At 44.1% G+C, this 26,835-nt stretch overlaps 1 protein-coding gene across 1 annotated transcript in view; it reads left to right on the forward strand.

The window, feature by feature from the left end:
• Window positions 1-22,484, forward strand: part of LOC111949576 (FRAS1-related extracellular matrix protein 2-like) — a 74,143-nt gene extending 51,659 nt beyond the window's left edge. The window contains 3 exon segments of the mRNA XM_023966860.2: window positions 13,340-13,486; window positions 16,786-17,016; window positions 22,316-22,484. Coding sequence (XP_023822628.1) covers window positions 13,340-13,486; window positions 16,786-17,016; window positions 22,316-22,377 — 440 coding nt within the window. The 3' untranslated portion in view covers window positions 22,378-22,484.
• The last annotated feature ends 4,351 nt before the right edge of the window (window positions 22,485-26,835 follow it).

A 26,835-nucleotide genomic window follows, 5' to 3' on the forward strand; every position in this document is an offset into this window, starting at 1 on the left:
CTGCTTTCTCTCTTTTCTCTCTCGCCTCTCTCTCTCTCTCTCTCTCTTCTCTCTCTCTGCTCTTCTGCTTCGCTCCTCTCTCTCTCTCTCTCTCTCTCTCTCTCTCGCTCTCTCTCTTCGCTCTCTCTCTCTCGCTCTTTTCTCGCCTCTCTCTGTGTCCTGTCTCTTTTTCCACACACAGCAGACGGGGGAGGGAAAATGGTCCTTAGTTGGTTCACCCTGGGTGAGCTGGGGCCAGGATTGCGCACGGGTCTCCCCACCTCTCTCCTCTCTCTTCTCTCTTCTTCTCTCTCTCTCTCTCTCTCTCTCTCTCTCTCTCTCTCTCTCTCTCTCTCTCTCTCACTCTCTCTCGTCAGCTCTCTCGTCCTCTCTCTCTCAGCTTCTCCTCTCTGTACCCTTGCGCGACTCCAAACGGTCCTGTTCTGTTCCCACACAGCAGACGAGTCCTATTACACCGGAGCTGGGAGCCATGCATGCACACGGAGTCAACCGCCAGAATAACCCTCTCTCATTCTCAAATAACTCACTCTATCTACCTACTGTTCTTCCTCTCGGTCATGCGCCTCTCTCATCAGTCTGCCTATATCACAAGGAGTAGGGCAGGCCATTTGCCATCACTCCAAGTCATCCTCCGACATCTCCGCCCGCAAGCAGTTCGCACTAGCAGGCACATCCTTGTAAAACTCCCATTACTCTGAGGACATCTCTCTCTGTGTACAATTCATTACCCATGCTTCACTTGTTTAAAACTCCCATTACTCTGAGGACAACTATCTCTCTTACATTCTTACCATGCCTCCGACTGTTTAAAACTCCATTACTCTGAGGACAGCTCTCTTGTTACATTTCATTACCATGCTCCACTGTTGTAACAACTTCCCATACTCTGAGGACATCTCTCTCTGTTTACATTCATTACCATGCTCACTGTTTAAAACTTCCCATTCTACTCTGAGGAACATCTCTCTCTGTTACAGTTCATTTACCATGCTCCACTGTTTTAAACACTCCTCATTACTCTGAGGCATCTCTCTCTCAGATACATATCATACACTCGCTCCACTGTTAAAACCCATTCTCGAATGGACAGTCTGACCTCCTTAACTTATTAATTTCTGTAAAACTCCACATTACTCTGAGGACATCTCTCTCTGTTACATATTATTTACCAGGCTCCACTGTTTTTAAAACTCCCATACTCTGAGGAATTCTCGTCTGGTACATCTTACTACCATGCTACACTGTGTGTTAAAACTCCCCATTTACATCTCTTGACGCGACAATCTCTCTCTGTTACATTCATGATTACCATCCGTCACACTGTTCTAAAAACTCCGCATACTCTGAGACATCTCTACTTGTTACATTACATTAACCATGCTCCACGTGTAATTAAACTTCCTACAGTTACTCTAAGAGACATCTCTCTCTGTTTAACATTCATTACCAGGCTCCACTGTTGTAAAGAAAACTCCCATTACTCTGCGAGGACATCTCTCTCTGTTATACATCCATTACCATGTTCCACTGTTTAAAACTCCCATTACTCTGAGGAATAATCTACTACTCTGCTTATTACATATCCCTGTTAAAAACTGCACAGGTACCTATGGGCCACTCTCTCTACTGCGGAATTGCATTAAAACTCCCATTACTCTGAGACATCTCTCTCTTTACATTCATTCATCGTCGCACTGTATCCCTATTACACCTCGCGATCTTAGATCTTCAATTTACACTTGAACAGATCCTCATTACTCTGAGGACTTCTCTTTACCATTTAAATCCATCTTACTCCTTACTCCGTTTTTTCTATATGTCTGATCAGTCTCAGACATCTGCTATACCTGTCATGCATACCAGGTCACTGTTGTAAAACCCATTACTCTAGAGGACATACTCCTACTCTTTACATTCATTACCATGCCTCACTGTGTTAAAACTCCCATTACCTTCTAGGACATCTCTCTCTAGTTACATTCATTACTATGCATCGCACTGTTTTAAACTGGCCCATTACTCTTGAGGACATCTCTCTCTTTTACATATCTTCACCATGCTCCATGATTGTAAAACTCCCATTACTCTGAGGACACTCTCTCTTTGTTACAACGATTAACATGCTCCACTTAGTTAAACACTCCCATTGACTCTGGAGTGAACATCTCTCTCCGTATTACATTCATTCTATCCATTCTCCACCTTTGTAAAACACTTCCCATTACGTCTGAGCGAACATCTTCTCTCTGATTACATTTCATACCAGAGCTCCAACTGTGTAAAACCCACCAACGATTACTCTAGAGAGGCACATCTCTCTCGTAACATTCCTTGTATTACCATTCTGTCACTGTGTAAAACCTCCCATTATACTATGACGACAACTGCTCTCTGTTATACATCATTACCCATCCTCCACGCTTAAAACTCCACCCAAGTTGACTACTGAGGAACATCTCTCTCTGTTACATCAATTACCATCTCCACTGTTTAAAAAATACTCCGCAATTACTCTGAGACAGTGCTCTCTCTGTATACAGTTCATTACCATGCCCTCAACTGTTTTAAACTCCCATTAACTCTGTGAGGAGCGATCTGCTGCTTCTGTTTACACTGCCCATTACCATTGCTCCACTGTTGTAAAGACTTCCCATCTACATCTGACGGACAACTCTCTCTGTACATTGCATTACCATGCCCCACTGTGTAAAACATTCCATTACTCTTGAGGACCACTCTCTCGTTACATCAGTTACCATGCTCCACTGTGATGCTAAGAACTCCCATTACATCCTCGAAAGGACATCCTTCTAACTCTGTTACATTCAACAGCCCACTTTGTAGAAAACTCCCATTACTCTGAAGACACTCTCTCTGTTACATTCCATACCATGCCTCCACTTGTAAAACTCCCATTACTCTGAGACATCATCTCTCTGTTACATTCATTACCATGCTCACACTGTGTTAAAACTCCCATTACTCTGAGGACATCTCTCTCTGTTACATTCCATTACCATGCTCTCGACTGTGTAAACTCCCATTACTCTGAGACAACTCTCTCTGTTTTAATTCATTACCATGCTTCACTAGTTTAAAACTCCCATTTACTAGCTGAGGACATCTTCTCTGTTACATCATTACCATGGCTCCCACTGTTAAAACTCCCCATTACTCTCGAGGACATCTCTCTCGTTACATTCATTACATGCTCCCACTGTGCTAAAACTCCCATTACTCTAGGATGCATCTCTCTCTGTTACATTCATTACCATGCTCCACTGTGTAAAACTCCCATTACTCTGAGGACATCTCTCTCTGTACATTCATTACCAATGCTCCACTGTGTAAAACTCCCGATTACTCTGAGACATCTCTCTCTGTTACATCATACCCAATGCCTTCCACTGTTTAAAACTCCCATTACTCTGAGGACATTCTCTCTCTGTTACATTCCATTACCATGCTCCACTGTTTAAAACTCCCATTATCTTTGAGGACATCTCTCGTCTGTTACATTCATTCACCATGCCTCCACTGTTTAAAACTTCCCATTACTCTTGAGGACATCTCTCTCTGTACATTCATACCCATCCTTCCACTGTTGTAAAACTCCCATTACTCTAGAAGGGTACATCTCTCTGCTGTCACATACCAATCTATCGATTACCATGCTCCACTGTTTAAAACTCCGTAGTTACTCTGAGAGCTCTGCTCTCTGTACATTTCATACATGCGTCGGACTGGTGGGTGTGTAAAACTGCGCGTAGACCGTCGAGACCATCTCTCTCGGTACATCATTACCATGCTTCAACTGTTTAAACTGTCTGCGGATTACTCTGAGACATCTTTCTCGTCTGTTACAATCTCTCTGTAGAGAGAGAGAGAGAGAGAGAGAGAGAGAGAGAGAGAGAGAGAGAGAGAGTCTGTGTGGGAGACAAGGGCACCGAGTTGGCAGTGGCACAACTCAGGTCAGCCGCTTATATTAACTGGCCTCCCTCACAGAGTTCTCCTGTCCATTACAACACAGCCCACTACAGTTACAGTTAACAGTACAATACCACGATGAAGGCTTCACGCTGACACACCTTGGCATCAACAATAAAGCTAGAGTGACATGGGAGAATAGGTGAATTAACTAATTTAATCTAATTTATTTTCTATTAACATGACCGTCCCTCTATAATGAGCACAGTGTGAATCCATTTACAGTGCATTCGAAAAGTTTTCAGTTCTCTTTACTTTTTCCACATTTTGTTACTTTACAGCCTTATTGTAAAATTGATGGGAAAAAAATATTCTTCATCAATCTACACACAGTACCACATAATGACAAAGCAAAACAGGTTTTAAGATATTGTTGCAAACATGTAATTTTTTAAAATCACATTTACATAAGTATTCAGACCCTTTACTCAGTACTTTGTTGACGCACCTTTGGCAGCGATTACAGCCTCAAGTGTTCTTGGGTATGACGCTACAAGTTTGGCACACCTGTATTTTTTTGAGGGGGGGGGGTTCTCCCATTCTTCTCTGCAGATCCTCTCAAGCTCTGTCAGGTTGGATGGGGAGCATGGCTGCACAGCTATTTCCAGGTCTCTCCAGAGATGTTAGATCGGTTTCAAGTCTGGGCTCTGGCTGGGCCACTCAAGGACATTCAGAGACTTGTCCCGAAGCCACTCCTGTGTTTGTCTTGGCTATGTGCTTAGGGTTGTTGTCCTGTTGGAAGGTGAACCTTCTCCCCAGTCTGAGGTCCTGAGAGGTCTGGAGCAGGTTTTCATCAAGGATCTCTCTGTACTTTGCTCCGTTCATCTTACCCTCAATCCTGACTGGTCTCCCAGTCCATGCCAATGAAAAATATACCCACAGCATGATGCTGCCACCACCATGCTTCACCGTAGGGATGGTGCCAGGTTTCCTCCAGACGTGACACTTGGAATTCAGGCCAAAGAGTTCAATCTTGGTTTCATCAGACCAGAGAATCTTTTTTCTCATGGTCTGAGAGTCCTTTAGGTGCCTTTTGGCAAACTCCAAGCACCCTGTCATGTGCCTTTTAGACTGCTCCCGAGTGGCGCAGTGGTCTAAGGCACTGCATCTCAGTGCTAGAGGTGTCACTAGAGACACCCTGGTTCAAATACAAGCTGTATCACAACCGGCCGTATTTGGGCGGCGCACAATTGGCCCAGCGTCGCCCGGGTTTGGCTGGTGTAGGCCGTCATTGTAAATAAGAATTTGTTCTTAACTGACTTGCCTAGTTAAATAAAAGTTACATAAAAAAATATATATATATAATAATTACTGAGGAGTGGTTAATGTCTGGCCACTCCACCATAAAGCCTGATTGGTGGAGTGCTGCAGAGATGGTTGTCCTTCTAGAAGGTTCTCCCATCTCCACAGAGGAACGCTGGAGCTCTGTCAGAGTGACCATCAGGTTCTTGGTCAACTCCCTCACCAAGGCCCTTCTCCCACGATTGAGCAGTTTGCCAGCTCTAGGAAGAGACTTGGCGGTTCCAAAATTCTTCCATTTAAGAATGATGGAGGCCACTGTGTTCTTGGGGACCTTCAATGCGGCAAAATATTTTTGGTACCCTTCCCCAGATCTGTGCCTCGACAAAAACCTGTCTCGGAGCTCTACAGACAATTCCGTTGACCTCATGGCTTGGTTTTTCCTCTGACATGTACTGTCAACTGGACCTAATATAGACAGGTGTGTGCCTTTCCAAATCATGTCCAGTCAATTGAATTTACCACAGGTGGACTCCAATTAAGTTGTAGAAGCATCTCAAAGATGATCAATGGAAACAGGATGCACCTGAGCTCAATTTTGAGTCTCATAGCAAAGGGTCTGAATATTTATTTAAGTTTTTTTTATATATGAATTTGCTACAATTTCAAAAACCTGTTTTCGCTTTGTCATTATGGGTGTGTGTAGATTGATGAGTGTTGATGAGATTGATCCAGTGTGTAGATTGATGAGGAAAAACAAAAATAAATTTTAGAATAAGGTTGTAACTTAACAAAGAAAAGGTGAAGGGGTCTGAATACTTTCTGAATGCACTGTACATAGATCAAGAGTCTAATCTAAAGTTACTCTGGAACTGGCAACAGAGGACATTAGCTAAGTGAGGTTTTTAGGCTGGTGTATACTTTCGAAAAAAGTGGCTAGTGACTGCTTATCCATTGGCTGGGAATGAGGAGTAATATGGGAAACCAATTTAGTCAACTAACCTCTAGCTCAGCAGATTGACCCTGGGCAGCGGTTAAAGATTAACTGAGATGTTTTTCTAGGGCCTCTTTGAAGTGTTCTTACTTCAACTCCTGCTTATCTTAATTACTGAGAAAAAAAACGTTATGGAGGGAAGTTGACCTCTGGCTACTTGCACCAACACACCTCTATGCACCAACACACTTCAGCTGCCTGACACAAGCACCAGTGGTGTGGTTATTTTGGCTTCCCAAACTTGATGATGACTCTCTCATATGGTAAAGAATGTATTCACGGAGTCATTAATTATGAATGTAAAAAGTATGTTTCTGAAGGCATTGCACATATTTGGATTTTGCCCTCTCCATGTTGGCTACTATTCCTGATCCCAAGCAGGTCTGCTTTAAAGTGCATAATGTAGAAAGCTTAGCTTGATGTGAATGTTTATGTCTCCAGCGTAATGTAAATGATTAGACATCATGCCACCATGTAATGTTCACAATGAGACGTATGACCGGGGCACAGGCAGACTGGTGTGGTATTATACCTATACATGGTCTCAGGACATCCCTGTGGTTAACTGACACTGAAGTCAAACTGTGCATCCCAAATTGTACCTCTATTCCCTTAATAGTGCACTACTACAAAAGTAAACTCAGCAAAAAAAGAAATGGCCCTTTTTCAGGACCCTGTCCTTCAAAGATAAATCGTAAAAATCCAAATAACTTCACAGATCTTCATTGTAAAGGGTTTAAACACTGTTTCCCTTGCTTGTTCAATGAACCATAAACAATTAATGAACATGCACATGTGGAACGGTCGTTGAAGACACTAACAGCTTACAGACGGTAGTCAATTAAGGTCATAGTAATGAAAATTTAGGACATTAAAGAGGCCTTTCTACTGACTCTGAAAAACACAGAAAGAAAGATGCCCAGGGTCCCTGCTCATCTGCGTGAACGTGCCATAGGCATGCTGCAAGGAGGCATGAGGACTGCAGATGTGGCCAGGGCAATAAATTGCAATGTCCGTACTGTGAGACGCCTAAGAATGCGCTACAAGGAGGCAGGACGGACAGCTGATCGTCCTCGCAGTAGCAGACCACGTGTAACAACACCTGCACAGGATTGGTACATCTGAACATCACACCTGTGGGACAGGTACAGGATGGCAACAACAACTGCCCGAATTACACCAGGAACGAACAATCCCTCCATCATTGCTCAGACTGTTCGCAATAGGCTGAGAGAGGCTGGACTGAGGGCTTGTAGGCCTGTTGTAAGGCAGGTCCTCACCAGACATCACCGGCAACAACGTCGCCTATGGGCACAAACCCACCGTCGCTGGACCAGACAGGACTGGCAAAAWGTGCTCTTCACTGACGMGTCGCGGTTTTGTCTCACCAGGAATGATGGTTGGATTCGCATATATCGTTGAAGGAATGAGCGTTACACCGAGGCCTGTACTCTGGAGCGGGATCGATTTGGAGGTGGAGGGTCCGTCATGGTCTGGGGCGATGTGTCACAGCATCATCGGACTGAGCTTGTTGTCATTGCAGGCTATCTCAACGCTGTGCGTTACAGGGAAGACATCCTCCTCCCTCATGTGGTACCCTTCCTGCAGGCTCATCCTGACATGACCCTCCAGCATGACAATGCCACCAGCCATACTGCTCGTTATGTGCGTGATTTCCTGCAAGACAGGACTGTCAGTGTTCTGCCATGGCCAGTGAAGAGCCCAGATCTCAATCCCATTGAGCACGTCTGGGACCTGTTGGGTCGGAGGGTGAGGTCTAGGGCCATTCCCCCCAGAAATGTCTGGGAACTTGCAGGTGCCTTGGTGGAAGAGTGGGGTAACATCTCACAGCAAGAACTGGCAAATCTGGTGCAGTCCATGAGGAGGAGATGCACTGCAGTACTTAATCTGTTGGCCACACCAGATACTAACTGTTACTTTTGATTTTGATCCCCCCTTTGTTCAGGGACACATTATTCAATTTCTGTTAGTCACATGTCTGTGGAACTTGTTCAGTTTATGTCTCAGTTGTTGAATCTTGTTATGTTCATACAAATATTTACACGTTAAGTTTGCTTAAAATAAACGCAGTTGACAGTGAGAGGACGTTTCTTTTTTTGCTGAGTTTAGTGCACTATAGGGAACCCAAAGCCTTAATGTTACTATTCATCTCCTCCATTCTCAGATGTGTATCAAGCTAACATTAACAATGTTGTGTAAACTTAGAGACGATGCCAAGCTTTCCACAACAAGATCCTAACTTTAATCCAGCATACCCAGGAAGTTAGGAAGATCCGTCTTCTCTTAACAACATTTTAGTCGGTTAGAAGTCTCTTACAACAGCTGTGAGTGCTTATTAGCGTAGTTGTATAACTCTACGGGTTGTTGAAGGAGTTCTGGATGGAAACGAGGAGCTTGTAGCAGAGTTTCTGTGGTTGTCTATGACTGCTGTGGTGGGGTAGAGCCGGGTGATTCATGTGGTAGGGATAAGGCCAGTAGCCTTCACAACTCTGGGAGTTCTGGAAGGAAATGAGGACCTTGTGGCAGTTTTCCATAAAGAGATGGGTGGGAGATCTGTGTTGGGAGAGGGCCAGGTGATTAAGACCAGTAGACTTCACGACTCAGAGATCACACACACTGTGCTTACCTGTGGCATGGGTCTAGCTGCTCCCTCTGAGCCCTAGTACAAGGTAGGAAGATCTAACCACACACACACACTCCTCTGTTCCAGCAGAGCCAGGCAGAACACACACAGGGGAAAAGCTCTTTTCGCTCCAGCAGATGTCCTACCTGCAGGAGTTATTAAAGTAGTATGGCCTTAACCCCTGAGAATGGACAGGCTTGGGAAACATGGGGCCGGTGGCATGGATGTAGTTGCTTGGTTTACGTTCATATACAGTTGAAGTCGGAAGTTTACATACACTTAGGTTGGAGTCATTAAAACACATTTCTTGTTAACAAACTATAGTTTTGGCAAGTCGGTTAAAACATCTACTTTGTGCATGACACAAGTAATTTTTCCAACAATTGACAGATTATGTCAATTATAATTCACTATCACAATTCCAGTGGGTCAGAAGTTTACATACACTAAGTTGACTGTGCCTTTAAACAGCTTGGAAAATTCCAGAAAATGATGTCATGGCTTTAGAAGCTTCTGATAGGCTAATTGACATCTTTTGAGTCAATTGGAGGTGTACCTGCAGATGTATTTCAAGGCCTACCTTCAAACTCAGTGCCTCTTTGCTTGACATCATGGTAAAATCAAAAGAAATCAGCCAAGACCTCTGAAAAAGAATTGTAGACTTCCACAAGTCTGGTTCGACCTTGGGAGCAATTTCCAAATGCCTGAAGGTACCACGTTCATTTGTACGAACAATAGTACGCAAGTATAAACACCATGGGACCACGCAGCCGTCATACCGCTCAGGAAGGAGACACGTTCAGAGATTAATGTACTTAGGTGCAAAAAGTGCAAATCAATCCCAGAACAACAGCAAAGGACCTTGTGAAGATGCTGGAGGAAAACAGGTACAAAGGTATCTATATCCATAGTAAAACGAGTCCTATATCGACATAACCTGAAAGGCTGCTCAGCAAGGAAGAAGCCACTGCTTCAAAACCGCCATAAAAAAGCCAGACTACGGTTTGCAACTGCACATGGGTACAAAGATCATACTTTTTGGAGAAATGTCCTCTGGTCTGATGAAACAAAAATAGAACTGTTTGGCCACAATGACCATCGTTATGTTTGGAGGATAAAGGGGGATGCTTGCAAGCTGAAGAACACCATCCCAACCATGAAGCACGGGGGTGGCAGCATCATGTTGGGGAGGTGCTTTGCTGCAGGAGGGACTGGTGCACTTCACAAAATAGATGGCATCAGGAGGCAGGAAAATGATGTGGATATATTGAAGCAACATCTCAAGACATCAGTCAGGAAGTTAAAGCTTGGTCGCAAATGAGTCTTCCAAATGGACAATAACCCCAAGCATACTTCCAAAGTTGTTGCTTAATGGCTTAAGGACAGGCTTGTGGGCAGAACTGAAAACGTGTGTGCGAACAAGGAGGCCTACAAACCTGACTCGGTTACACCAGCTCTATCAGTAGGAATGAGCCAAAATTCACCCAACTTATTGTGGGAAGCTTGTGGAAGGCTACCCGAAACATTTGACCCAAGTTAAACAATTTAAAGGCAATGCTACAAAATACTAATTGAGTGTATGTAAACTTCTGACCCACTGGGAATGTGATGAAAGAAATAAAAGCTGAAATAGATAATTCTCTCTACTATTATTCTGACATTTCACATAGGAATTCTTACATTCCTAACTGACCTAAAACAGGCAATTTTTACTAGGATTAAATGTCAGGAATTGGGAAAAACAGAGTTGAAATGTATCTGGCTGAGGTGTATGTAATCTTCCGACTAAAACCGTGTAGATGGAACCCATTACCATGGAAACAATCAGACTTTGAGGATCAGCCAGAAAACCGTCAGCCCTTGAGTTAGTTCAGCCGTATCCTCATCATCTCCACTTTATTTAGCTCTACCTTCGTCATCTTCACTTTGTTAACCTTCTTCTTCTCTGTTAGTTCAGCCGTATCCTCATCATCTCCACTTTATTTAGCTCTACCTTCGTCATCTTCACTTTGTTAACCTTATTCTTCTCTGTTTGTTCAGCCGTATCATTGTCATTTTCACGTTGTTCTCTCTGTTCAGAAGACGACAGGTAGAGGTTCAGGCAGCAGTGAGATCTGAGTTGGTTCATTGGTTCATGATAAAGTCATGAGGTGTTTTCTTCTGCCACAGAGTGTTCTTGACAGAATAAGATCTGATGAGTTTTGTCTCCTCTCCTGCAGTTCTCTCTCTTTGTCCTTTTGGCCATGTTGTGGTTCAGTATAGTTTACTCCATGGTTCAGGCAGCGATGTCTGAGTTGGTTCATGATAAAGTTATGTTTTCTTCCACAGTCTTCTTGACAGAATCAGGATGTTTAATGAGTTTAGTTGTGAACAAAAAACTACAGTTTCTTCTTCTTCTCTCTTCTCTCTTCTTCTTCTGACCTCTACTGTGTGTTTGTTCTGCTGGACCTGGTATGACACACACACGCACACACACAATAAAACAATAACACCCTTGTGAATGTGTAGGTCTCACCCTCTCTTGAAAAAGAAAAGGCTACATAGCAGAGCGGTCGACTGGACTTGACATATTTACTGACCATGACAACTGGAGAGGGGAAGGGCAGAATGGGGGAGAGGAGAGAGAGAGAGAGAGGGAGGGTAGGCTCAGTGGGGGGAGGGCAGAATGAAGGCAGAGTGCGCGCGAGAGAGCGAGAGAAGCGAGATAGGATAGAAGTAAGAGAGAGCGCAGAGAGAGAGAGAGAGAGAGAGAGAGAGAGAGAGAGAGAGAGAGAGAGAGAGAGAGAGAGAGAGAGAGAGATTATGGCCTCAGTAGTGGTGCCAACCCCAAACAGACTCAGCTGTCTGTAAACCCAGAACAATACCCTCAGCATGTGTACCAAATGCACCTTATTCCCTATATAGTGCACTTATTTTGACCAGGGCCCATAGGGACTACTGCTGGTTTTCTGTTCGACCTAATAATGAATTGCACCCAGCTGGTGTCCCAGGCCTAATTCAGTCCCTGATTAGAGGGGAAGAATAGAAAAAAAGCAGTGGGGATAGGGTGCCATTCGGGACTCAGGATGAGACCCTCCTTGTTTTCTCTTTCATTCTTTCATTCCTCCCACCTCACATCTGCCAGCTGTCCAGCTGTACTGTAGAAACACCTGGGTCTGTAGCCTCTTCATCCCTCCATTTTCTTTTCTCTCATCATCCTTCCTCTCCCTGAATTCCTCCATCTCCCTCCTCTCCATTTTCTCCGTTCATTCACTCCATTCCCGTCATCCCTCATTTCACACTCTTCTGTTTAGGCTGAGGGGCTTGGAGCCACTGTTATAACCCTGATGTTAATGGCAATAGTGTGTGTGTGTGTGTGTGTGTGTGTGTATGTGTGTGCTTGCATGCATGCACGTTCATGCTCGCGCGCGTGTGTGTGTATGTGTGTTGTGTGTGTGTGTGTGTGTGTGTGTGTGTGTGTGTGTGTGTGTGTGTGTGTGTGTGTGTGTGTGTGTGTGTGTGTGTGTGTGTGTGTTGTGTGTGTGTGTGTGGTGTGTGTGGTTGTGTTGTGTAAGCGCCTACGTGCTATGACTTGTCATTTTGTGTGTGTTTTGATGTCTGTGTGTGGTGTCGCTCTCTCTGTGGTCGATACGGTAACAGGCAGTGCTGTCCTCCAGGAATACAGAGCTTTGAATTCCACTTCAAACAGGACTGATAAACAACCCTGACACAACACACACACACACACACACACACACACACACACACACACACACCACACACACACACACACCACACACACACACACACACACACACACACACACACACACACACACACACACACACACACACACACACACACACAGACTAAACTTTATCTCCTAATTTCAATGAAGCCGATTAGACATTCTACTGCACTGATACCTCCCACTGAATATACTGGCAGTGAGGTTGTGTGTTGTTTGTGTGTGTCTGCTCATGCTTGTGTGTGTGTGTGTGTGTGTGTGGGCGCATGCATGTGCGTGTGTTTGTGCTGATAACTGATGCCTCCCAACGAATATAGGCAGGCAGCCTAGCTGTCCTACAGGCACCCATAAAACCACCAGGTAATTATTCTAATGAGAAGATGTTGAGATAGGAACATGTCCTGAAAACGAACAGCTATTACATTATAAATGTTTTGAAGTGCAAATAATGAGTTCAGAAACTCAAACGCTACCGTTGTCTTTGCTGAATGAATTCCCTCTCATGTCGATCTTCATTTTTGTTGTTGTTGACTGTTGTTGTTTACAAACACAAACATCTGCACAGAACAACACTAGCACGTGATATAATGTAATTTGTGGATTCTAATAAAGTTTTCCAAATGTGTGTGTGTGTGGGGGGGGTTCCTGTATTCACTGTACTGTAATTCACTTGTCTGCTAAGTGGCACATAAGACACATTATTAAGTGATCCTCTCTGAGACTACTGATTGTATGTGTGTGTGTTTAGGAGGCAACAGGCTGAAGAACCAGGTGTTCAGGCTGAACTGGGCCTGGGTCTCCCTGGAGAAGGAGTACTATGTGGTGGACGAGGAGGCCAAGTATCTGGAGGTGGTCCTCAAACGACGAGGATACCTGGGAGAGACATCCTTCGTCAGTGAGTCAAACTACCTTATTATACACATCCTTATACACATTGCCTGCATCCCAAATGGCACTCTATTCCCATCAGAGTCAGGACATCCATAGACATCATCATGACATCCTTGGCTCTATCCCTCCAGGGAAGCTCCACAGCTTTTCAGCCTTTCATGTTCATGTAGCAGATGGCTGAGTTAGCCAACTGTCACTCCTGGTCCAATCCACACATTTTCTAAAGGAAAGGGATGTTAATGGATGTCCTGACAAAAGTAGCGCACTCTTTATGCCATTTGGGACATAGCCTTGGAGAACAAATAGAAGAGTGCCATTTGGGATGCACACCAAAAATAGCGGCGGGTCAATCTCTTGACTCCGACAGAGCAGGGGAGGGACAGACAACCTCAGGGTCATACAGGTCACAACCTTTCATCCCTGACCCCTCTCCTCAGGGCAGGATTTACCCTTTTAGCCAACCCACCTGGGGACAGCAAGGGCTCATGGGAGAGGTTACGCAGAGTTGGTAGTTGTCAGAAAGACACCCGCTGTCGCCGAGTTAGACGCCTCTCTCTGTGAACCTTCCTTAACTTTTACTGTCCTGGACTGAATAGGGAGTAAACACAGTGCAACAAAAGATGGGACAGTAAACCTTAGTTTTATAACACAAATTTTATACACAGGGTTTATAACAAAGTTTTTATGGCTGACTACTACTGGCACCACTGGTATTGTTTTCATTGTTTTTGTCCAGAATCCTAATACGTTCGGGATGTCAATAAAGCTGTGCTAGTTTGAATAGCTGAAGTTTGAGGTCAGATCAGATGGGTCGGGTGTATTGAGTTGTCCCTAGCTGTGTCTCACTGTGTATTTGCTAGCGTTGAGGCTGTGGTGTGTTACGTTGTTCCTGTGTGCATCCCAAATGGCCTGAAATATTCTCTATATAGTGCACTACTTTTGACCAGGGTCCATTGTTGGTCACAGGGCTCTGGACTAAAGTACAGCACTAAATAGGGAATAGGGTACCAATTTGGAAACAGCCCTGAGTCTCTGCTAGCTAATGATCTCGCTCTCTCTCAGGGGAGTATGCAGATAATATGCAGATAATATGCAGATAATATGACCATTAGACTATCTCAAGAGTCTGCCCTCTTCAAGAAATAATTCAAGTTAAGGAACTGTTCTTGAAGAACACAAAGAAGAGGGTTCTATCCCCCTTCTAATGGGTTGACTGATTAGCATTTCTGTTTACGACGATAAATAACTCAATTCCATACTGTGGAAACTTCTGAAGCTGTTTTAAAAAAATATTAAAGATATTAGTATTTGAGAGTACATGGATATATTTCTCAGACGAACATCATTACATCAGTGAAATGTTCTGGCTCTCCAGCTGTGTGCTTATAGGAGGTTAGAACAGGACAGAACAGGAGAAATGTGGTCTGCATCCCAAATGGAACACTATTCCCTAGGTAGTGCACTACTTTTAACCAGAGACCTATGGTAGGCCACTATAGAGGGAATAGGTTGCCATTAGGGACACAGAAACCTCTAGAAGCACACACCGCACACTGGCAGTCCTTTCTGCTCCTCAATGTGTTTAATGGATCTCAAACCTCAAAGGATGAAGGGCGATGGAAAGAGAAAGCCAAGCCTTCAGATGAACCAGACTCACAGGCATCAGATCAGTCTGACAGACCCACTACCCATCTGCCTTGGTACTGAGATGACACACTGACTGATCTCAGGCCAGTGCTTCACACTGAGAGGAGACAGGGGATATCTGCTCCATCCCAGCCCTGCTTGCTGGCCTGCCAGAGCCAGCCCTGATCACAAGATCTAGGATACATCTGAAATGGCACCCTATTCCCTATATAGCGCACTACTTTTAACTGGACACCTGGTTCTTTATTGGACGTTGTGAGCCATTCTGTAAAGTTGTGTGCATCAGGGGAGRTGCTAGTATAGCAGCTATGTAGAGCTAGCCTGCTGCTATATAGGCTAAAGCAAAAATGTCATAATATTTAAACCCAGGCCTGCTGCTAGGCCTCAGAGCTGCTTCTGGGATCAGGGAGCTGTAGTCCTCCTTCTGCTGTGAGAGAGACAAGGCTTGCGTCTCAAATAGCATCCTATTCCCTATATAGTGCACTACTTTTAACCAGAACCCAAATAGGGCTCTGGTAAAAAAAAAAGTAGTGCATTGTGTAGGGGATAGGGTCTCATTTGGGATTTAGACAGAGTTAGGGAGCCGCTTCTCTGCCTGCTCTTTGAAGACAGGTGATATATATTCCGGCTCTGTTTAGCTCATCCATGTTATCTATGAACACATGTCAGCAAGAACTGTAGCAGCCCCATGAATACGTACATGGCCCATTTCCCTTCTGGGTGTAGGCATATCAAAGCTCACTTCAAAGAATGAAATGGTCATTTTGGTCCAATACCCCAACTCATACATTTCTGCCTCCATCTGTGCACCGTTGAAGCTCTTTAGTGTTATCTTCTCTCTTCTCACTTGAATCTCTCAGTCTCTCTCTCTCTCTCTCTCTCTCGCTCTTTTATCTTTATCTAGCTTCTTCATTTATGTGTTTGTTTGTTGTTGTTATTATTATTAAATAATTAAATAATTAATATTTTTGTTGGTCTATCTCAGAGCGAGCCAGCCAGTGTAGCTAGCTGAACAGCAGGAGTCCTGCCATAATCACCAGCCCTCAGTGACAGAAGGTCTGATCAAACAGCACTGGCACAAACTACCACCAGCAAGCTGGGCAGGCTAGACTCAGTAGGCTGGGCAGTAACAATAATGTCGATCTACCAATACTTCTACACTACCTGCATAGACAACCTTGTTTTAAGTTGATTCTGCTTTACCCACAATATAGCTTAATTGTGTCAAGGTAATGTAGCTTGAAAGGAAGCAAAATGATCTCCCAATGTGGCATGGTAGGTAATTGACCTTGGTAAGATTGAATATGTATTACAGTGTCCTCTGTGTTCAGTCAGACCACTAGGGGCCAGATCGAGAGTGACGTCCTGATTACCACCCCCTCCTCCAAGCAATTCTGTAATTACCTTACTCCCTCCTCCTGGTCCACGTCAGGGCCATCTGCTAGCTGACACATCACAACTTTATCTAACACTGACTGCTTCTCTGACCCATCTCTGACTGGGCTCTGTTATTGACCGGTTATTATATCTGGATGCTACCGTTTGATCTTATCTTGTTGAATGCCACATTATAAGAAGAAATGTTTTATGTACAGTACATGTAATCATTTCCTCTTCCTCTATGTCCCCTCTCTCCTCTCCTCCCTCCTCGCCAAGGCATCAGCACCACCGATGGTACTGCGGAGAAGGATAAGGACTTCCGTGGTAAAGCCCAGAAGCAGGTCCAGTTTAACCCAGGTCAGACCACGGCCACATGGAGGGTGAGGATCCTGCAGGATGGAGTGTACGAGCAGTCTGAGACCTTCCAGATTGTTCTGTCAGAACCTGTCATGGCTGCCCTGGAGTTCCCTGACACAGCCACTGTGGAGATCCTCGACCCAGCTGATGGTATGTACTACAGTTCCATGTTCCAGAATAGCTTGTTTTAACAGTCTTAACAGTGTTGTGTTCAAATGACTAATGGTTGATAAGTCATTACTAYAGGTAGGTTCTTCATCAGTCTTAGCAGAGATGGTTGGTCTGAGGTTACCTCTATGGGAGAGGCAGGGTTTTATAGTAGGTGGGTGAGAACATCCAGGTCAGTGGATAACAAAACATGGACCTTCATTGTAATCAGAGGGCTGATATAAATACTATGCATGCCAGTCTCTCTTGGCTAAGAGCTGAGGAGAGACTGACTGCATCACTTCTTCTTTTTATAAGAAACATTCATGTGAATCCCATACTGTTTGCATAGTCAACTTACACACCGCTCTGACACACACACTTACCCCACCAGACATGCCACCAGGGGTCTTTTCATAGTCCCCAAATCMAGAACAAATTCAAGAAAGTGTACAGTATTATATAGAGCCATTATCGCATGGAAATCCATCCCATCTCATATTGCTCAAATGAACAGCAAACCTGGTTTCAAAAAACACATAAAGCAACACCTCACGGCACAACGCCTCTCCCMTATTTGACCTAGATAGTTTGTGTGAATGTACTGTATTGGTCTTTTACAAAAAATATATATGTAGTTCTGTCCTTGAGCTGTTCTTGTCTATTAATGTTCTGTATTATGTAATGTTTCATGTTTTGTGTGGACCCCAGGAAGAGTAGCTTCTGCTTTTGCAACAGCTAATGGGGATCCTAATAAAATACCCAATACCTTCGTCAGCCTCATTAATGAAGCTGCTCTCTGTTAGTGAAGCTGCTCTCTGTTAGTGAAGCTGCTTTCTGTAAGTGACGCTACTGTCTGTTAGTGAAGCTGCTCTCTGTTAGTGAAGCTGCTCTCTGTAAGTGAAGCTGCTCACTGTTAGTGAAGCTTCTCTCTGTTAGTGAAGCTGCTCTCTGTTAGTGAAGCTGCTCTTTGTTAGTGAAGCTGCTCTCTGTTAGTGAAGTATGGCTTCTCTGTTAGTGAAGCTGTGCTCTCTTGTTAGTGAAGACTGCTCTCTGTGTAGTAAGCTGCTCTCTGTTAGTGAAGCTGCTCTCTGTTATGAAGGCTGCTCTCTGTTAGCTAAGCTGGCTCTCTGTTAGCTAAGCTGCTCATGTTAGTGAAGCTTCTCTCTGTTAGTGAAGCTGCTCTCTGTTTAGTGAAGCTGCTCTTTGTTAGTGAAGCTGCTCTTTGTTAGTGAAGCTGCTCTCTGTTAGTAAGGCTGCTCTCTGTATGAAGCTGGTCATTGTTAGTGAAGCTGCATTCTTTGTTAGTGAAAAGCTGCTCTGTTATTGAAGCGTCTCTCTGTTAGTGAAGCTGCTCCTGTTAGTGAAGCTGCTCTTGTTAGTTGAGCTGCTCTTTGTTAGTGAACTGGCTCTCTGTTAGTGAATATGCTCTCTGTTAGTGAAGCTGCTTTCTGTTTAGTGAAGCGTGGCTTGCTTTTGTAGTATGATGTGTATGAAGCTGCTCTCTGTAGTGGGCTGATCTAGTTATCGCTGCTCTCGTATGTGTTATGGAAGCTGCTTTCCTGTAAGTGACGCTACTGTCTGTTAGTGAAGCTGCTCTCTGTTAGTTAATATGCTCTCTGTTAGTGAAGCTGCTTTCTGTTAGTGAAGCCGCTCTTTGTTAGTGAAGCTGCTCTTTGTTAGTGAAGCTGCTCTCTGTTAGCTAAGCTGCTCACTGTTAGTGAAGCTTCTCTCTGTTAGTGAATATGCTCTCTGTTAGTGAAGCTGCTCTTTGTTAGTGAAGCTGCTCTTTGTTAGTGAAGCTGCTCTCTGTTAGTGAAGCTGCTCTTTGTTAGTGAAGCTGCTCTCTGCCTCTTATCAATCCCTGGCCTGGCTCCAGAGCCTGGGAATTTTGGAAAAGTTACCCGAGTTTTGCAACCCCAGGTTAGATTTAGTGATCAGTAACACTGTAACCATAGTCCATATGGGAAGTTGTTTCCTCCAGAAAGGTAAATAAACAAGCTTAAATAAATAAATACAGTTACATTGGGTATGGAGAATCCCAAGGTTAGGTTCAGACCCAGGGTATGGATGGAGAACAGTAGACTGGAGCCTTCCCAGGCTTCTCATGTTGTTTACCCAACGGCTGTGTCCCAAATGGCACCATATTCCCACTACATAGGGAATAGGGTGCTATTAGGGACGTACAGTAGTCAAAGTATCTAAATACAGTTCAGACAAACAAGGTTTTTAAAAACAGCAGCTAAGCCGTTCGTTCCCCTGTGATACTGTAGCTGGAAGTCTGAGAAGTCTTGCATAATGCTGGAAGTCTTGCATAATGCTGGAAGTCTTGCATAATGCTGGAAGTCTTGCATAATGCTGGAAGTCTTGCATAATGTACATATAAATGATGCCTCTCCTCTACTTCCCCCTCTGGGGTCCCTCTGTGTGAGAGGAGGAATATTCTGTCAACAACTTACGTTGGTTAAAATGTATGGAGGTTGGTACTGTTTGTCTCACAAAACACTCTAGTCCCTTGAGGGAAATTAAGATAACATGCAGCTATCAAGTCAAGTCAAATTGTATTAGTCACATRCGCCAAATACAACAGAGAGCAGCTTCACTAATGAGGCTGACAAAGGTATTAGGTATTTTATTAGGATCCCCATTTCACCTTACAGTAAAATGCTTACTTACAAGCCCTTAACCAACAATGCAGTTTTAAGAAAAAATACCTAAACAAATGTAAAAAAMAACAACAAAAAAAAACATTTATTTCAAGATAGAGAAAAAATATCAACAAATAAAATAAATACAAAAATATAAAAATGTTTAATTTAAAAAAWATATATATATAGGTGTAAGGGGTGCGTACTGGCGGCAGAGAAGTCAGGCGCAGGAGAGCAAAAACTGACGTGCTCAAGCACTTACAATAAACAATTCCAGACAAGGACATGGGGGGAACAGAGGGTTAAATACACAACATGTAATGATGGAATTGAAACCAGGTGTGTGGGAAGACAAGACAAAACAAATGGAAAATGAAAAATGGATCAATGATGGCTAGAAGACCGGCGACGCCGACCGCCGCCCGAACATGGAGAGGAACCAACTTCGGTGGAAGTCATGACAATAAGAAATTAAAGTAACAAATAATTAAAGAGCAGCAGTAAAATAATAATAGCGAGGCTATATACAAGGGGTACCGGTACAGAGTTAATGTGCGGGGGCACAGGTTAGTCGAGGTAATTGAGGTAATATGTACATGTAGGTAGAGTTAWYAAAGTGGCTATGCATGGATAATAAACAGAGAGTAGCAGCAGAGTAAAAGAGGAGGGGCAATGCAAATAGGCTGGGTAGCCATTTGATTAGATGTTGAGGAATCTTATGGCTTGGGAGTAGAAGCTGTTTGGAAGCCTCTTGGACCTAGACTTGGTGCTCCGGTACCGCTTGCCGTGCGGTAGCAGAGAGAACTGTCTATGACTAAGGTGGCTGGAGTCTTTGACAATTTTTATGGCCTTCCTCTGACACCGCCTGGTATAGAGGTCCTGGATGGCAGGAAGCTTGGTCCCAGTGATGTACTGGGCCGTACACACTACACTCTGTAGAGCATTGCGGTCGAAAGCTAGTAGATGCCATACCAGGCAGTGATGCAACCAGTCAGGATGCTCTCGATGGTGCAGCTGTAATAACAATATTATGATTTTGCCGTTACACATTAACATATAATTTTGCTTCATGACCACAAACATGTATATTTACACATTAACATATCAAAATGCTATTTTAGATTTCCATGATTTCCCAGCTTCTCAGAATACACCTGTGTCTCAAATGGCACCCTATTCCCTTTTTAGTGCACTACTTTGACCAGAGCCCTATGGGCCCAGGTAAAAAGGAGTGCTCTACATACGGAATAGGGTGCCATTTGGGACTTACATTACAATTGACCCAGGTTCTAGCAGCTCCTTTAAATGTGAATCTCTTCAACTATCAGAAGAGTTCAAATTTAGTCAGAGAGAGAGAGAGAGGAGAAGCCCTCCACATGAAGGCCTGTCAGCCTTGGTAGGAGCTGGTATTAAGGGCTATAAGCTTGTAGGTTCTGCCAGCCTGAGTAGGAGGTAGAACATCTACTTATTTAGTCAAGACCGGRCTGAGAAGGGCAGGGAGCCATTGGTCCAGTGTCCTGGTCAGACAGTAATTGGTCAGGTGGGACTGTTGGGGGTTGTGAGAGTTCAGGCCCTGCACACTGGCACCTTATTAGCACAGATGACCAGATTCACAATTACAGTAAAGAATAGGTTTTAAGAAGAAGCATAACAGTGATAGAGAGAATATTGTAAACTTTTCTATGTGGGGTAGATACTTCTTAGTGTAGGCCTCTGGGATGTAACTCAGGTTTAGTAACTTAGACACAGTCACGCTATGCAGAGTAAAGGAGGAGAGGAGAGAAGGAGATAAGGAGAGGAAAGGACAGGACAGGACAGGGGGAGTGACTAACACAAACTGTAAAAAAAGACCAATGGTTTGAACAGGTCTCTGCTTGCTAACAGAATCAAGACACGTCAGGTTTATTATCCAGGCCCACTTTAACTGTCCTTCTTCACATTCAAAGTCTACAGTACGGTATCTGGACTTTTCCTATTAACAATTCACTAAATGTATATGTATTCCCTGATTGGTCCCTGTGCGCCAGCTGTCAAATCAGAGAGGCTTCTGGGTAGTTGTCTGTGCCAACCACTGATGTTAGTCATCGTATCCTCTGGATGGATCCCAAATGATGCCCTATTCCCAATATAGTGCCCAACTTTTGACCAGAGCATACATAGGGCTCTGGTCAAAAGGAGTGTACTTCTGTATATAGGAAATAGGGTGCCATTTGCGACGCAGACTATGTCTTCTGCCTCAGTTCACTGGGTCAACTCATCCTTTATAGAACTCTGTCCTCAGAGAGGAGCCTGGACCAGTGCACCAGCAGCAACATATTGTAATAGACAGAAATATTCAACACATTGTTGTACCCTCTTCTCATCAGCATAACTTCTGTATTAATGAAATAAGTATGTACACAGTGAGAAGGATGTGATGGTTTATCTCTCTCTCTCCTTCTCTCTCTCACTCCTCCTTCTCTCTCTCTCTGTCCCTCGCTTTCTCTCGCTCTCGCTCTCTCTCTCTCTCTCTCTCTCTCTCTCTCTCTCTCTCTCTCTCTCCTCTCTCTCTCTCTTCTCTCTTCCTCTCTCTCTCTCGTCTCCCCCTCTCTCTATCTCTCCCCCCAACTCACTCTCTCTGTCTCACCCCCCCTCGCTCTCTTTCCCCTCCCCAGAGTCGACAGTGTTCATCCCGTCTGCAGTCTACCCTATAGAGGAGGACATTGGGAGCTGCTGATCCCAGTGCGCAGGAGTGGTGATGTCACACAGGAACTCATGGTCATCTGCTACACACAGCAAGGTACAGTCCACACACACACACACACACACACACACACACACTCACACACACACACACACACACACACACACACCACACACACACACACCACACACACACACACCACACACACACACACACACACACACACACACACACACACACACACACACACACACACACACACACACACCTCCCTCTCTTCTCATCCCTCCTCTCATTTCCTCTCTCCTACAGCCACAGCTACAAGGGACCATCCCCTCTACAGTCCTGTCCTACTCTGACTACATATCCAGACCTGAGGAACACAACAGTGTCCTGCGCTTCGATAAGGGCGAGACGGAGAAGTCCTGTCGTGTGGTGATCATTAGATGACTCTCTGTATGAAGAGGAGGAGAGCTTCAACGTTACCCTCAGTATGCCCATGGGAGGCCGTCTGAGACAGGAGTACCACACTGCCAGGGTCACCATCATACCTGACCTGGACGACGGTAAGATGGCCCTTCACTGTTCACCTTTGACCTTTCAAACCTCTCGCCGGAGGACAGGATAATAGTTACCAGCTGAGGAAAGTGTTAATATCGCTCTTGAATAGACTAGGCTTGCGTCTCAAATGGCACCCTATTCCCTATGTAGGGCACTACTTTCGACCAGAGTAGTTCACTTTATTGGAAATAGGATGCCATTTTGGGTCATTTATTTTTCGCAATGTGAGAGTAAGAAAAAAAAGATTGCTCCTGTCCTGTCACCTCTGGCAGATTATGTTAAGACAACAATGTTAGCAGACGTGTTGCTATTTAATTTGCTTATAAGCAAAGGAGACAGTTGAGATGCTGTGTAAAAAGGTACATTTTACTTTAATAGTATTCATGAAACATCTAGAACAGATAGATCAGGGGACCTTCGAAAGGTACACACACATACCCAGCTATACACCTATACACACATACCCAGCTATACACCTATACACACATACCCAGCTATACACCTATACCACCACATACCCAGCTATTACACCTAACACACATACCCAGCTATATACCACCTATACACCATATACCCAGCTATACACCTATACACACCATAACCCAAGCTATACACCATCATACACACATACCCAGCAGATACACCTATTCACAACATACCCAGCTATACACCTAAACACACATACCCCTATACACCTATACACACAATACCCAGCTATTACACCTAATACACACATACCCAGCTATACACCTAACACACATACCCAGCTATACACCTATACACACATACCCAGCTATACACCTATACACACATACCCAGCTAACACCTTACACACATACCCAGCTATACACCTAACACACATACCCAGGCTATACACCAACACACATTACCCAGCTATACACCTATACACACATACCCAGCTATACACCTATACACACATACCCAGCTATACACCTAATACACCACATACCCAGCTACTAAACCACCCACTACACCACACATACCCAGCTATACACCTATACACACATACCCAGCTATACACCTATACACACATACCCAGCTTACACCTATACACACATACCCAGCTATACACCTATACACACATACCCAGCTATACACCTATACACACATACCCAGCTATACACCTAGAAAAATAGAAAGATCTATGTACAGTGTGTGCAAATGTAGAAGAGTAGGGAGGTGGGCAATAAATAGGMCATAAAATAATTACAACTTAGCATTAACACTGGAGTGAAAGATGTGCAGATGATGATGTGCAAGTAGAGATTCTGGGGTGCAAAATAGCAAGAGGGTAAGTAATAATATGGGGATGAGGTAGTTGGGTGTGCTATTTACAGATTGGCTGTGTACAGGTACAGTGATCGGTAAACTGCTCTGACAGCTGATGCTTAAAGTTAGAGGGGAGATATAAGACTCCAGCTTCAGTGATTTTTGCAATTCGTTCCAGTCATTGGCAGCACAGAACTGGAATGAGAGGCGGCCAAAGAAAGTGTTGGCTTTGGGGATGACCAGTAATAATTACCTGCTGGAGYGCGTGCTACGGGTGGGTGTTGCTATGGTGACCAGTGAGCTGAGATAAGGCAGGGCTTTACCTAGCAAAGACTTATAGATGACCTGGAGCCAGTGAGTTTGGCGACGGATATGTAGTGAGGGCCAGCCAACGAGAGCATAGAGGTCGCAGTAGTGGGTAGTATATGGGGCTTTTGTGATAAAACGGATGGCACTGTGATAGACTGCATCCAGTTTGCTGAGTAGTGTTGGGGGCTATTTTGTAAATGACATCGCCGAAGTCAAGGATCGGTAGGATAGTCAGTTTTACGAGGGTATGTTTGGCAGCATGAGTGAAGGAGGCTTTGTTGCAAAATATGAAGTCGATTCTAGATTAAATTTTGGATTGGAGATGCTTAATGTGAGTCTGGAAGGAGAGTTTACAGTCTAAACAGATACCTAGGTATTTGTAGTTGTCCACATATTCTAGGTCAGAACTGTCCAGAGTAGTGATGCTAGTCGGGCGGGAGGGTGCAGGCAGMAATCGGTTGAAGAGCATGCACTTAGTTTTACTAGCATTTAAAAGCAGTTGGAGGCCACCGAAGGAGTGTTGCCACCAACGGACCGTTAGTGGAATTCCCGCGAGAGAGTAACGGTTAATGTGATTGGATGTTAATTATTTGACAAGGCTACCTGTATTTGACATAGTGTTGTTGTTTCGCTGAACACTAGATGCTTTCATTTTATTTTTGGCAGTGAAACGAGGCTACTCAGGCGAGAAAAAACTGAAAATGTGAAGAAAATGTGAAGAAGAAAAAAWATATATATATTACATTTTGGGGGCGTACCCCGACGGCATTGCTCATACCCCAGTTTGGGAATACCTGCAATAGAGGAATAGTGGCTTGTGTGCAAGTGTGTGTATGTGCATGTGAGTGACCAGGTCCCATAGTGCTTTGGTCCCAAGTAGCGTACGATGTAAGGAGTAGGGTGCAATTTGGGACACAGCCCCTGTGAGTCTCCTCTTGCTAGAGGGAAGGCCTTATCGCAAGGCTCATATCCACATCTGATAGTCTCCTGTACCTCCTATCTAACAAACAGCCTTTGTTCAACAGCACCTCTTGGGCATTCCTTTTTTCCATATCTGCCTGGCTAGTTCCCTTTCTCCCTTCTCCCTATAAACCCTGTGTGTGTGTGTGTGTGTGTGTGTGTGTTGTGTGTGTGTGTGTGTGTGTGTGTGTGTGTGTGTGTGTGTGTGTGTGTGGGTATGTACCCTGGACATCTGAAGGAAGCCCCGCTGTGAAGGGGTGGCAGGCAGGGAACAGTGGATGTGAAAATCCCTTGGTATAATCACTGAATCTTCCTTTTCAAACGTTCATCAAAACTCTCTGGCTGCACACAAACACACCATCAAAACGTCCATCTGAAACAGAACTAATTGGGGTGATGCAACTCTCCTCTCAGCATTCCAAAACCTCGCTGCAGGAGTTTAATTGAGTCCTAAAAGTAATGTAGGAGGCCTGTAGATGGAAAGAAAACATTGTTTAATGCGTATCATTGAGATACAGTAAACATGGTTATATCTACACCAGGGGGGAATCTCAAATGGCACCCCATTCCCTAAATTGTGCACTACTTTTGTCCACGTCCCAAATAGCTCCCTATTCCCTATATAGTACACTTAATTTGCTCAGAGCCCTATGGGTTCTCATCAAAAGTAGTGCACTATGTAGGGAATAGCGTGCCATTTGAGACGTAGCACTGGTCTGATCTACCATCTCAGACTGAGTGAAGATTCACCAGATGTTCTCTCACAGGGTAGACCATCTAGACAGGACAACTCCCCTCTTACCAAACATGTCTCTCTAACAGTCAGTCCCTCTTATAAACCTGCCATCGACAGGATAGTAAATTATATTTGAGCTTCACTCCCTAATCAAAAATCAAATGCGTTACATAAAGGATAGACTGTATGACATATTCAATAACATATTATCCCATTGAATAGAAATTCCACTTAATCATTGTTTGAGAGTGTGATTTTGTGTTACCTCTTATTTTAAACAACCTGATTTTGTAGAATAGAAACAAATAGATTTATTTTCAGTCTTAGATCTCCAAGTCAAGTATCCCGAATACTTTGGGGCATGTATTTATTCTAGCATTCGTTGTTTAATGTCCAAATAGTTTCTTAGCCATTGAGTCTCAGACCGTAGTGACGTTCTTAGTCACATATTCCCAGGGGACGTTGTCATTCAGCATCATGTGCCTTTGTGCTGAATGATACTGGCAGGAAATTATGTTACATATTTGAACCTGTGGGAGAGAGAGCTTAGTGAATGATAAGTCCCACTGCATTACTCAGACCGGGTTACAGGTACTCTTATAGCCTCCTTGGGAACAGAGGCAGACACACTACTT

This window comes from Salvelinus sp. IW2-2015, linkage group LG22, assembly GCF_002910315.2.
Source record: "Salvelinus sp. IW2-2015 linkage group LG22, ASM291031v2, whole genome shotgun sequence".
Lineage (NCBI taxonomy): Eukaryota > Metazoa > Chordata > Actinopteri > Salmoniformes > Salmonidae > Salvelinus > Salvelinus sp. IW2-2015.